Consider the following 14,121-nt stretch of genomic DNA (forward strand, 5'->3'; position numbering starts at 1 on the left):
AGCCTCAAGTGTTAGTGAGAGGGGGAGAAGATGGAACACTTATACACTGCATGTACAAAGAAGAAATGGTGCTAGTATTTTAGAAAACAATTCAGAAGTTCCTCAGAAAATTAACATAGATTGACTATGGCCCAGTATTTATTTATTATTTATATACATACATACTCTTTCAGAGGTTCACACAAAAACTTGTACACAATTTCCCTTAGCAGCATTATTCATAATATCTAAAAAATGGAGATCACCCAAATATCCATCAACTTATGAATAATAAACAAAAATGCCATAACCATACAATGCACTGTATTTCAACCATGGGAAGGAATGAAGCACTGAGACATGCCACAATACCAATGAACTGCTGAAAGTGTCATTTTTTATATGATCCCATTTATGTACAATGCCCAGAATAAGAAAATCCATCAGATAGAAAGTAGATTAGTGGTTATCAGGGGCAGAGGGGAGAAGGGAGAAGATGGGGAATGACTGCTAATGGGTACCAGGTTTTTTTTGCCGGGGAGAGTGATGAAAATGTTCTGGGGATGGGCTGCATGACCCTGTGAATAGACTAACACCCACGGAATTGCACACTTTAAGAGAGTGCATTTTATGGTATGTTAATTATATCTCAGCTTAAAAAAAAAAAAAAGCAGTACAGCTTCTGAAAGCAGTATTGGCCATTTAAATCCTCATTCGCATAATCTTGGGTAGCTTTGCCACGTGGTGTTGAGAAAGTTGATCTCGGCAATTAGGTTTGTGGGGAGAACACAGCTGAAAGGCACACATCCACACACAACCACAAAAAAAAACCCCACACAACATAAAACAAGCACAGAGGCTTCCAGGTACCATGAAAATGGGGCCCACAGTTCTTTTCCTGGCCAGCCACTGCCTTCAACAATATCCCCAGTGTGCACACCCACCACAAAGTTGAAATCAGTATAATCCCCACGCTAAATTTAGCAAAGTAACCATACCTTTAATACTGTTTTGTTGTTCCATCAGTAATTTACTTATTTCTGAAAACCAACAATCTCTGATTTCTTTTGAAGCTGCCTGCAAATGGTAGAAAGGAAGATACTATGAATATCAGATCACCTGGAGCATTAACTGGACAGGGTTTTTATTCTCTGGGTGGCCTCTGGAATAATGAGACAGGAAACACTTGCCAAGCCATGGGAACACAGGAAAGAGTAGCAGACACTTATGGGGAAGATGTGAACTTTACCTGCAGGATGTATTTCTCGGGTCCATTTCGGTGGGCAATTTCAAACTTTCGGCTGCTCCCCCTGCCAAGCTGGCGAATTGACAGTGTCACCAACTATTGTATGGAAAGAAGAAAAAGTGCTGTACTACCATTTTCTCATTTTAAAATTGTCCCTGTCAGCCACTCTGTTTCTTTCTACCCTTGATAGCTCTCTTCCTCTGTCTTCCTTCTACGTGTTTTGTTGCCCTCTGTTAATGGTCCCAGGGAGCATAAAGCACAAGCACAGTGTGGCAGTGTCCTCTATCCTTTCTTTTTCAGGAGACAACACAGACTGCATCTTTTTTATATGACAGGCTGGAGACCTCAACCTTTAAGCAAAGAGATCATCTCTCCTTTAACACCTAAGTATTTCACGAATCTGTGCATAATAGTAACTGAATTAGTATCCATTAAGAAACATAAATAACAAAAGCTACCATGAATAATTAACAACTTTAATCACAAGAGCACAAATATGTGTGTATGAGTGTGCATATATGCACATGCGTGTGGTGTGGGGTGGGATGGGGTAGTCTCATCACCAGCTATGAAATATTTCCTACATAGGCTAGAGATGATGCTTGGTGTGGACATGGGTTCCTAGACCCCCAGAATCTTTGTCAATGTTTGCATGTAAAGATATGTGGTTTAGAAGGACAAGTCGGAGACGAAATCCAGCCCATGCTCTAATCATCAAATCTTTCACCCCTCTGCCTAGAGGGTACTTTCCTAATTTGTTTGTCAGGACAGGCTACCATATGGTCCCTGTTCTCCATCTAGCACAAAGGCTCTATCCCAGCCCTGGCCCAGTCCAGTGACTGATGACAAGTTCTGATGTTGGAGTTAGAAAGGCCTGGGTGTGGAGTCTAGTTCTGTTGTGTGGCATTTGGCAAGTAAACCTCTCCTCTCTAGGCTTCAGTTTTCTTATCTGTAAAATAAGGATAACGACTTCCCTCTCCATAGGGTCGTGCTGCTTCTCCAGTGTAAAAGGACCACTTTACCTTCATAGATTTCTTAAAGCTGTAATGAGGAGCGAGTCCCTGGTCACTGGGCTCCATTCGAATCTTACAGAACACGATTCCCCTTTCAAATAGATAGATTTGCCTCTGGCTGGGCTTAAATCGAATAAAATCCTTCATTTTATAACGATCCTTGTGAACTGTCCAGACATTGAAAGAGCCATGCATCAACAGCTTGCCCAGTTTCTTGATATCATCCTTCGGGGAAGATAGACATACATGAAAGGAAGCTGTGACATTACTTGACAGGGAAAGCACTCTCGAAGGTCTGCTTGCAAATTCTAAAGTATGCTTATTCGAAGTTGAGAGTTTAAAAAGTGCCAAACAGTTTCATCTGTCATTAAATCAAAGCCATACTTTTGTGAGCTTCACTGAGCATGGCACCGTTCAGTTATATAGATCTGTGCAAGGTAATAAACATAAAGCACATGCGAAATACTTGAACTAAAGATATTGGTATTCTGATATTTTGGCCTTTGTAATTAATCTCAGCTAGCAGAATTCTAATTCCACTTTTTTGTTTTTGATACATGACAGTCTACTTTAAAAGGGCAAGAAATTAATATTTAAGTATGTCCAGGAGAGAGAATTTTTGCTGCATTATGGACCTTTTCCATAATCATCCATGCGCTCCCTCTGCATCCCAACATCTGCTCCAGGTATGACCACCTGAGAACATGAGACTTGTTCTGAAATTTGTTATGAAAAGCTTCATATAACCTAATCTTCATAACATTGTAATGAAAATAATAATGACATTCAACTTTGCATTTCTCAGAGTAAGTGGAGAGTGCAAAGATAATCCCAAATGCCAAAAATTTTAAAGAAAGTCTATTTGGCTTCAGGGTGCATTTTATGCCTATCCCTCTACCAGCAAACACATCTTTCTCATGTCTGGTTGGAAGTCCAAATGATGACCCTGCCTTCTCCGAGTTCTCTCCAAAGGGTACTACAGTGAGATGAGCTAAGAACGTTGAATTTTATCTGGTATTTTTTAAACATTAGATCACTTGAAGCAGATAATCAAGAATTTATTTTCCTGAAGGAAAATGCCAAAAGGAGAAAAGTATGTGAACAAGACCAGGACAGAGAAATTTCCCTGAGTTATGTCTAGCTGAGATAAATCCCTACAATTTCTGAGTTAATACTACAAGTATGTACATTATTTCTAATTGGGCATTTTTATAATTTATTGTTTATATTGAACAAACTGTGAATATTGTTTTAAAAATAATTTACTGCACTTCTGAAATTCTAAAATAAAAACTTCAAGAGCATAAACTCGACTTATTTCTATGGTGCTTGTGGCATATTTTCTGTGCTATTTTTCTCTTCCTGCTTTGTAAAAGTTACATGTGTGAACTGTGGTTAATGAACCCCTCAGTGAGGAATAAAGAGTCCCCAGCCATAAGGACTGCTCTCCTAAAGGCATGATACTCCTGGTTTGTTTGCACAGGCTCAGTCTGACCATGCTCTGAGACACACGGGCAATGGGTTCATGAGGAACCTTGGGAAGTTTCACCGCTTTATCCATATCCTTCCAGGAGCCACTCTATCCCTCAGTGATTGTATTCTCTTTTAAACCCATTCAATTTCTACTAGGTAGACATAAATAATGCAGGAAATACATTTTCGTCAAGTTGACTGGCAAAAGTTGGTGTTTAGTATTTGCCACATGAACTACAACCAGTAGTTTCTATTTTATTTTTTAAAAAGATTTATTTATTTGAGAGAGAGAGTGAGTGAGAGGGGCAGAGGGAGAGAGAATCTCAATCAGACTCAGCTCTGAGCACAGAGCTGGATACGGGGCTTGATCCCACGACCCTGAGATCATGACCTGGGTCCATAGCTTCACCAATTGTGTAGTTTGTATTTTATTTTAATTTTTTTAAAGATTTTTATTTATTTGACACAGAGAGAGAGAGAGAGATCACAAGTAGGCGGAGAGGCAAGCAGAGAGAGAGGAGGAAGCAAGCTCCCTGCTGAGCAGAAAGCCTGACATGGGCCTCGAACTCAGGACCCTGAGACCATGACCTGAGCTGAAGGCAGAGGCTTAACCCACTGAGCCACCCAGGCGCCCTGTAGTTTGTATTTTAAAATGTATTTATATTCCACCTCATTTCAAAAATGTGATCTATCTGATAAAAATATATATATTATAGGCAGACAGAGAATAACTAATTACTGAGGGTGAAAAAAGATTTTAAAAAATGAGATGAAGAGGCTATACATAAAACCCATATAATAAAGACATATAAACCTACTGCAGACTAGTCTAGGACTTTCTAGTGGGCAATATAGAAGGAAACACAGAAAGTTGTATTATACATTATGTCCAAAGGCATGCCTAAACCAGTTGTTCAGCAATTTCTGAACAACTCCATGGGAGAAATTTCTCCCATGGGTCTTTGTTCTCATAAAGAGTCACCAAGTCAAATACTGAGCCCATCCTCAACCACATCCCAGAATAGATAAACAGATGGATTTTAGGTAAAGCTGTTTCTGACAACACATTTGGCAAATGTGGAGGCATCACTTCAAATCACAGCTGTTAAAAGAAATTCTAAAAGAAGCCAGAATAGAGAACCCAGAAATGGATCCTTAACTCTATGGTCAACTAATCTTTGACAAAGCAGGAATAAATATCCAATGAGAAAAATATAGTCTCTTCAACAGATGGTGTTGGGAAGCCACATGCAGAAGAATGAAACTATCCCATTTCCATATACCATACACAAAAACAGACTCAAAATGGATGAAAACTCTAAATGTGAGACAGGAATCCATCAAAATCCTAGAGGAGAACACAGGCAGCAAATTCTGTGACTTCTTGCTAGCCATGTCTCCAAAGGCAAGAGAAACAAAGGCAAAAAGGAACTAGTGGGACTCCAAAAGTTTTTGCACAGCAAAAGAAACAGTCAACAAAACCAAAAGACAAGCTATAGAATGGGAGAAGATATTTGCAAATGTCTTATCAGATAAAGGGCTAATACTCAAAATCTATAAAGAACTTACCAAACTCAACCCCCAAAGAACAAATAATCCAAGCAAGAAATGGGCAGAAGACATGAACAACATTTTTCCCAAGAAAACATACAAATGGCCAAAAGACACATGAAAAAAATGTAAATATCACTTGGCCTGAGGGAAATATAAACCAAAACCACAATGAGATACCACTTCACACTAGTCAGAATGGCTAAAATGAACAAGTCAGGAAATGACAGATATTGGGAAAGATGCAGAGAAAGGGCAACCTTCTTAGGCTGTAAGTGGGAATGCAAGCTGTTGCAGACACTCCAAAAAACAGTATAGAGCTTCCTCAAAAAGTTGAAAATAGAGCTACCCTATGACCTAACAATTGCACTACTAGGTACTTACCCCAAAGATACAACTGTAGTGACCCAAAGGGGCATGTGCACCCCAGTATTTATAGCAGCAATGTCTACTATGGAAACAAACTATGGAAACAGCCCAGATGTCCAATGACAGATGAATGGATGAGAAGATATGGTATATAAATACAATGGAATTCTACTCAGCCATCAAAATGGTGAAATCTTGCTATTTGCAATGACGTGGATGGAACTAGAGGGTATTATGCTAAGGGAAAGATGTCAACCAGAGAAAGACAATTATCACATGATTTCACTCATACGTGGAATTTAAGACACAAAATAGATGATCATAGGGGAAGGGAGGGAAAAATAAAACAAGATGAAATCAGAGAGGGAGACATACCATAAGAAACTCTTAACCATAGAAAACAGACTGAGGGTTGCTGAGGGGGAGGAGGGTTGGGGCTGGAGTAACTAGGTGATGGATATTTAGGAGGGAATGTGATGTAATGAGCACTGGGTACTATCACTAAACTTTACTTCTGATACTAAAAATACATTACATGTTAACTAACTGAATTTAAATTAAAGAAATTTAAATTCAAATTTAAATAAATTTGAATTTATTCAATAAATTCAAAATTTAAATAAAAAATTTAAAAATGACTGATTAAATAAATAAATAAATAAAATTTAAAATAAAATTAGTGGAGACATAAAATATAGGCATCTCATTACCTTTTATTAATAGAGGTTGTCTAAAAATTTTTAAAAGGTAAAAATAACTAAAGCCAGAATGATGGGGGAGGGAACAAGCCCCAGTGTGCACTCTTTAATGACCTGTGGAGGGCTAGTAAGGTTAGTTAAGGTGTCTTCCAAGACCATGGGCTGCAGAGGAAACTGCCCTGTCTGTAGTCCTGCTAAAGAGGCAACCTTAGGCAGTGATGTTGCCATTATCACCTCTGCTTTCTCCTCCTCCTCCCTCTAGCAGCCATAACTGTTTGCACCTTGGTAGTGTCAGTTGACCAATGGATATGAATCCAGAGAGGGGCCAGCCCCTGACCGTACAGGACAATCTGATCCCTGTCTGAACTGAGGCAGTAAGTAGCAGGAGTTGTAGTTGTGAGATGCTTCATAAGAGGGAAAGAGGTGGAATAAACAACAAGGCAGTAGAGCAACAAAGAAAGTGAGTCACCAGAAGACCAGAAACTATGAGGAAGAGGAAAAGACACCAATGGAGGGAAAGAACCAGACAGCAGGTGGTAAGAGGAGAAGACAGCAGGTGTGTGGATATACCTGGCACATACGGGCAGAGCACACAGGTAAGAATCCCCACTCTCTCCCAAGTCAAGATCCTAGAACTGCTATGGGTCCTGGAATTGTCCCATTCCTACCTCCATGAGCCTGGCTCTTCCCAACGCTCTATGGTCACCCATTCTAGTAAGCCCATCATCACTAAAGGTCACAGGAGGGAACTGCTGGGTCTTTTGAATCCAGCTGTAAAAGAAGGGTTGCATGTGATGGGATTGTATATCTCAATACTCAAGCCCCATCTTGCAGTGGCTGAGGTTACGTAACCCATGCAGTGCTCCTGAAGGGCAGGTGCACACATGTTGCCACCAGCCAGGATGTGTGGAGGCAATCCCACCTCCCAAGGGAAAGGACAGAGGGAGTGGAGTTCCTCTGAGTAAGACCAAAGATAACCTATGGTCATCTTTTCAACCATATGTATCCTTTCTTTCCAATCAGACTGCAGCTGGTCCCAAGACCAGGAACCACATGCATGACTCTTGTAAATATATGTCCCCCAGACACATAGTATTTATTCATTTACTGGCTTGAGTGCCTGAGGAGACATGAGGCTAAAAGCTCAGCACCATGAGGAAACTTATTCAGTGATGCCCCAGTACTAGGTTGAATAGTGACTCCAAAAAAACTCATGTCCACCTGGGACCTCAGAATGTGATCTTATCTGCAAATAAGGTCTTTGCAAATGTAATGAGCTAGAATGAAGTCCTACTGGATTAGGGCGGGCACTAATCCAAAGACTGGTGTCTTCATGAGAATAGAAAATAGACACACACGGAGAGAGAGAGAGAGGAGAGAATCATGAAGACAGGCAGAAGATGGAGTCATATAGCGGTAAGCCAAGGAACACCAGGCACTGCTGGCAATGACTAGAAGCCAGGAGGGAAGCAAGAAAGGATTCTTTCCTGGAGCCTTCAGAGGATGCAAAGGCCTGATAACACCTTGATTTTGGACTTTTAGCCTCCAGAACCGTGGAGCTTTATTATGGCAGCTCTAGGAAAAGAATATGTCCACAATCGCGTTTTTCCATCAGTGATGGCCATTGCTTGTGTGTGTTGAGTCTAATGGATATGAACTCAGAGATATACCACCATTGGGTGTTGGCTACCCCAAACAGATAAGCACGTGAAAAGTCAGACGGACTCCTCCATATGGGAAATGATGGCAAAATAAACTAATACATGTTACCACTTGTCATGTGTGGAATTTTGTAGTTAAGAGCTCTGGTGTAAGAATTTCAAACGTGACTACATCAGCCACATGAAGGATCTGGCTGAGCGTGTCTGGGGAAGCTGGCCTCCAGAAAGAGGCCACATTTGAATGCCCGGGTTTTCATTCCTGGTGGTGACAGCAGTGTGGGGCAGAGCTGTATGCTTCTCACACAAAGGAGGAGGAAACATTTGAGTAAGTGAATCAGTAGAAAGTCAGTCCAGAAACAAAAAGTAGAAGCTGTAAGACAGAGAAACCTATAACTATAATCAGTAGAAGTAAAAGGGCTCCTTCCTTTCCAATCTGACAAAGTATCCAAATGAGTCAGCCCAGGGGCCCTTTATTCAGCCTCTCTCAGGTGGCTTGCTTGGTGCTGGGTGCTTTTATTATGACTTAATCCTCATTTACTCCTCACAGCCGCTCTTGGGGATAGGTGCCTGGAGCGAGGAAGGATGCACAGGTGATCCCACAGAGTCGTTAAGGTTATTTACTCGGTCTTCCCTCCGCAGCCAACGTTCTGCTCAGGGAAGTGAGTAATGAAATCAGAAATAATATACGTGGGCTTAGTCCATAAAACTTGTGATAAAAATACTTCATTTATTAAATGACATAAATTTGTTCCATAAAATAAAAATATTTCATTCAGCCTTTACTATTCAACTTTGGACCTTGTTCCTGACAAGTCAGGATTTAAAGGGACCTTATACATATTTCAATTTTATGTGTTAGTTTGAATAGAAGGGAAACTAACTTTCTTTCTTTCTTTCTTTCTTTCTTTCTTTCTTTCTTTCTTTCTTTCTTCCTTCCTTCCTTCCTTCCTTCCTTCCTTTCTTTCTTTCTTTTTTTCTCAAATAGAGGGAGGTAAATGACATCTCGGTGTTCCACAAAACAAAAAAGCTTTAAAGCTCCTGTGATTGAATTAAATGGAAAACTAACCAAGTGTACACAACAGGAATAAAAGGTAAATATCAGGGAGGGATTTTTTTTTCTAGTTGTTTTAATTATGCATTTACCCATTCAGGTTCAATGTCTTTTCTTTTCAAACCCAGGTCAATATTGGATGTCAAGTAAAGAAACTAACAGTTAAGTTCTGGTTTCATCCACACACACTCAGCATGTGATTTTCAGCCCCTTGTGATAAACTTCTACAAAGTTGAGTCAAAGAATCTTTCAATCATTAGATGTGAGTTAGGAGCAACCGAGCTGTTAGTAGACTCTAAACAAAAGTAGATGAAGAATGCATTCAGAGAATGAATGGCACCCTGGACAGGGAGAGGAGAGATCCAAGAAGTGGTCCAAGCTGATACACAATGTGATCTTAGGGGAGTTAACTCGACTTTCTGTGGATCTACTCATGAATCAGAAAGAGAAAATTTCACTGCCTGCTCTTCCACAATTCAATAGGATTATACAAAACTGTCAGGGTAAAGTAGCTAATGTACTAGATGTAAAGCAAGTTAAAATCTTAGTGAAAAAAAAAAAAAAAAACAAAACCAAATAGAGTTTATGTCAAAGGGGCAATTCCAAGGACATAGGAGAGAAGAAAGTTCTTTGCATTTGATGTAAAGAGCCTCTACAATTCTATAAGCTGGTTCATCTCATTGTATGCAAGCTGGCTTGGAATGAAATTAGAATAGATTGCTACTTACTCACGTTTTACTAATTATTTTCTCATAACTTCCTCCTCCTCTGATACTTACACTCAGAATAATAACTGGGAGTTTCCTGCCCTGTGAATGATTTCCGGGACATTCATTTGATTCAGGGAAGTGGACTTCTAATAGGGGTCGCTGAGGCATGTTAAAGATAAAAAGAGCAAAAAGATGTCCCAAAATGATTAAACAAATGGCTCCCCTGAGTTTCCTTAAATGAAGAAGGAAAAAATTATTACCAAGAAAATGATCCCTCCCACACATACCCGGCAGTTCATGAATACCCTCCTGAATCATGCATCAGTAGTAAGCAGAGAGCACTCTTGAGTCCCAGGGGACAGGAGCAGCATTACCACCTGGATCGCAGTGGGCCTGCTTCTGAGATGCTGGCCAGAAAAATGCCAGGAGGGAGGGAAATAAAAAGATCACAGGGTTTTTTTTGTTGTTTGTTTGCTTGTTTCTTTTTTGCCCCTAATTAATTTGCATGGTTTGACTTATGACCAGGAAAGAAAAGAAAGGTCGTTTCTTTTGCCCAGACCTCAGTGAACAGTATGTTAAAACCAGGTAAAAATTAAAATGAAAAAGAGAGAAGGAAAAGTATCTGTCTGCAATTTAATCCTCAAAACGCTTCACTCCTGTGTGGTATACAGAATAGCCTTCCAAAGAGGTCTACATCCTAACCCCTGGAATCTGAGAATATGTCAGGTTACGTGACAAATGGTATTAAGGTTGCAGATGGAATTAGGGTTGTTCATCAGAGGACTTCGAGATAGGGAGATACTGTGGATATGAATGGGCAGGTCCAATGTAATCACAGAGTCCTCAAAAGTGGAAGAGAAGCAGAAGAGAAGATCAGAATGATGTGAGTCAAGAAGAACATTGATCATGGAAGGAGAAACCATGAGCAAGGGAATGTGTGTGGCCTTGGTAAGCTGGACAAGGCAAGTAAACAGATTCTGTCCTAGAGCCTCCCAAAAGGAAAGCAGACACCTTGATTTTATCCTGGTGAGACTGTGCTGTATTTCTGACCTATGGAACTATAATATAATATACTTGTGCTGCTCTAAGCCACCAAGGTTGTGGTAATTCGTTATGACAAAGATGAAAAGCGAATCCACCTGAGTCAAGATCTAGAGCACTTCCCAGTGAAAACCAGTGAAATAATAATGATGTCCCAGTCCCAAGGAATTCATATGTTTCAGAGAATGGACTGCCTAGAATTCCTGGGACTGACTCCCTCAGGGTTTACACTCACACCCAGCTTGAGAGGGCTCAACTCCCCAGCACTGCCTCTTCTGGTATTTTTCTTCAACCATTTGGATTACAGAATATATGATATATCTTTGTCAGTCCTCTTCTGAGATCTGCGACATAAAAATGGAGTTAGACCTAGGATCCATTTTCAAAGGACTTTGCATAGAGAAAATCTGAGGCAGGAAGGAGCATCTTTTTAGTTTTTTAATAGTGCCATGAGTCAGAGAATAAATTACTCCTTCAGTACCTTCCCCTGCCCATCTATGTTCTGGCCTCTGAGTTCCTGGTTGTTTCAGAGTGTGGGTCAGTCTCCACATTCAGGACCCCAAGGAGTACAACCCAAGACTCCTGAAAATACTGAGAGGTTTCTTGGATTCCCACAGCACAGATTTATTGCACAATTTTGGTTACTTTCCTCAGAGTCAGGTTCCTTTACCACAGGTCACGTCTCTACCTTTGCCACAGCATCTCCTATCTTTGTAATATTGTGCCTGTCTTTTGCTGAACTGTTTCCACACTTGCTATGGCCCATACCGGACATCCAGTGACTGCTGCCAGGTCCATGGCCAACTCACAGGACTTGATCAAATCTTCCAACATGGCTAAAGCTTGCTGTAGTTCGGCCGAGAATGTGGAATCCTTGGTCCTCTTTGGCCCACTCTGTGGAAACCAAATGCCTTGTTGGAAATCAAAAGGTAAACCATCTAAGCAAGTAAACCCGGGAAACAAGACAGAGAAAAGGAGCCAGAGATCCAGCCAGGACAGAGACAGGGAGGGTAGATACATGGATCTCTTGCCCTGTTTCCAAAGAATAGTGGCTAAAGAGACTTGTTGGTTTACATATATGATATACACACACGCAAAATCACCGACCACACTTTCTATATGTTGCACTCATGAAGAATGAAGTTCATAAAGTCATGGACATTATAGTCCTGCTGCGTAAGAAACATACTGACCTTTAAAGCATGAAAAACCCAGAGCCTTTAAATAGGCAGCTCTTCCTTTTCACACCCCTAACCCAGGAGCTACTGAAAAGTAGTATCTGAGTATCGTATTCTTGTACATAATGTGAAAATCCTATTCCTACAGGTGAAATTATACTTAAAACCATCCCAGGGAAGGATATTTGCAATCTCCTACAGAGGCAGAGAATGAGCTGCCTTGTGGAGGTTTACTCATGACTAACACGTAAATGCCACATGTAACTGTGCCTCAGAACAACATACTGCTTAAAATGTAACCCGTAAGAAATCATACCAGCACCAAGCATGCTTAGCTATAGCCTTCTGGCAACAGGCCTCTGGGGGAGGGGATGATAAACGTCCTCGCAGCCGAGCAGCAGGGAATGCCCAGCTGGCTCCCTGTCTTCCTTCGGCTTTTTTCTGTTATCTCCCCTACTTCAGAGACCACCTGTGGCTAATTAGATGCGCCCTCTGAAAGTGCTTGCTCAATCATAAACTTTATAGTGCTCGACCAGATATATTTTGCCTTTCTTCTTATCTACAAGACTCATGGTCAATGTGTAACTGACTCCAGCTTCTTTGTTGGTTGTGACCTGCTTTCCAAAAATATGAGACTGAGGAGTTGTTTGGGGTGACAGTCTTTTCTACTGCCGACCTGGGCTCCCTTTCTCTTGCAGCTGACTTGTTTGTGCCTCGTTCTTCCCCTGTGCCCCGTCAGGAAGTGGCAGCCACAACTGTTGCATTTGCCACGTTGAATCCCCACACCCTGCCCCAGCTCTGCCCTTCTCCCCTCTTCTCCTTCCCTAGTCTTTCTCACAGTCTATCACCATTAAAAACACTAAAGAGATAAGCCAACATGGTCTGCCTCTTCCAACCAGGAAGACTCAGAACTGAGTGCAAACACTGTAACTGCTAACTGAAAAGACTGATGTTCCAATTATTACTACGGAGACACTTAGAACATAATAGGGATGATTGTTTCAGTGGGAAAGTCTTTTGCTTACAATTCCAGTATTTTATTCCCCTGCTACCTCCATAGTGTATTCATCTGTCCTATGGCAAATACCAACAAAAAATTTTTGGTTTCTTCCTTTTTTTTTTTCTTTAACACATCAATTCCTATAGCAAAGAGCGGACAGATCTTTGTTGTCCGCCCCCCCTCCAGTACCGCCTCTTTTTGTCCTTTGCAGTGCCCTGTATGCAAAGGTTTGTATATTCTCCGAACCTTGCCTAAGCACTGGGGATAAGCTTCTTTGGATCATGAATGGGGCAGAACACGCTGCCTCCACTCAACAATCTGCCATGGGCTCTCTCTTACCTTCTCACTCATATAAACATGCTCCAGGTGCTGGGAGAAGACAGCAGACTCTCACCTGAGTTTTTTGTAACATCATTAATAAAGGATTACATTCATACACCAGGGGTCTTCCCCTTTACCCAACACTTAAAACTCAGTTTCCTTTTAGAGACTCAACTGTTTCCATTCCCTCTCCTTCTGCTAACCGCCTCCCACAAATGTAGGATGCAGCTCCTTTTACATTGTGTAACGCAGGGCTCAGGAACATCCTTACAAACATTATTAAGCTAACTCAGCCTAGCTCTCCTTGCTCCAGGCTATAAAGTTATTACCTGTGTCTTGAGCTTCTCTTAATTTCAAGGAGTCCCTGCCATATATACTGTAGCAGAGAAGGCACGCAAATGACTGTTCCTTGTGTTTTTGATGTTGTTGTTGTTGTTAAAACCAGAATATCCTACAGAAAATTTAAAAGAAACCCCACTCCTAAATCACAGATTTCTTCCCAATATGGTATGGTTACCATTTCTTCTGAGGGAACCTTGGCTGTCTTAGAATTCACACCCACAAACACACTTAGAGGCGAGCAGGGTATAATGTATGCAAATTAGATATACTAAGAAGTACAACAAATAAATATAAATCATACATAATCTTACCCTGCAGGAAAACCATAGCAGAGATGTTATCATATTTACTTACAGTTTTATGTATGCATTTTACAGATTCACTTTATTTTGTATTCCTGTTAAAACATTTTTATGTGGAGGAAAGAAAATATATTACTAATTATCCTGTTACAAAACCTCACTTTGAAATTGCCTTTAATTTTCGGG

The 14,121-nt window shown here is 40.7% G+C and overlaps 1 protein-coding gene and 1 long non-coding RNA gene across 4 annotated transcripts in view; one reads left to right on the forward strand and one right to left on the reverse strand.

The window, feature by feature from the left end:
• Window positions 1-3,549, forward strand: part of LOC309845289 — a 42,730-nt gene extending 39,181 nt beyond the window's left edge. The window contains exon 3 of the long non-coding RNA XR_014301183.1: window positions 1,053-3,549. This is a non-coding gene — a long non-coding RNA (uncharacterized lncRNA). The remainder of the gene's footprint in view (window positions 1-1,052) is intronic.
• Window positions 1-14,121, reverse strand: part of MCF2L2 (MCF.2 cell line derived transforming sequence-like 2) — a 250,664-nt gene that overhangs the window by 31,129 nt on the left and 205,414 nt on the right. For all 3 annotated transcript variants that reach the window (XM_082692557.1, XM_082692555.1, XM_082692556.1), the window contains 4 exons: window positions 11,561-11,686; window positions 2,248-2,463; window positions 1,229-1,321; window positions 978-1,056 (listed from right to left, as the gene is read on the reverse strand). In XM_082692557.1, coding sequence (XP_082548683.1) covers window positions 978-1,056; window positions 1,229-1,321; window positions 2,248-2,463; window positions 11,561-11,686 — 514 coding nt within the window. The remainder of the gene's footprint in view (window positions 1-977; window positions 1,057-1,228; window positions 1,322-2,247; window positions 2,464-11,560; window positions 11,687-14,121) is intronic.

The sequence above is a fragment of the Mustela nivalis genome, assembly GCF_964662115.1.
Source record: "Mustela nivalis genome assembly, chromosome: 1".
Taxonomy (NCBI): domain Eukaryota; kingdom Metazoa; phylum Chordata; class Mammalia; order Carnivora; family Mustelidae; genus Mustela; species Mustela nivalis.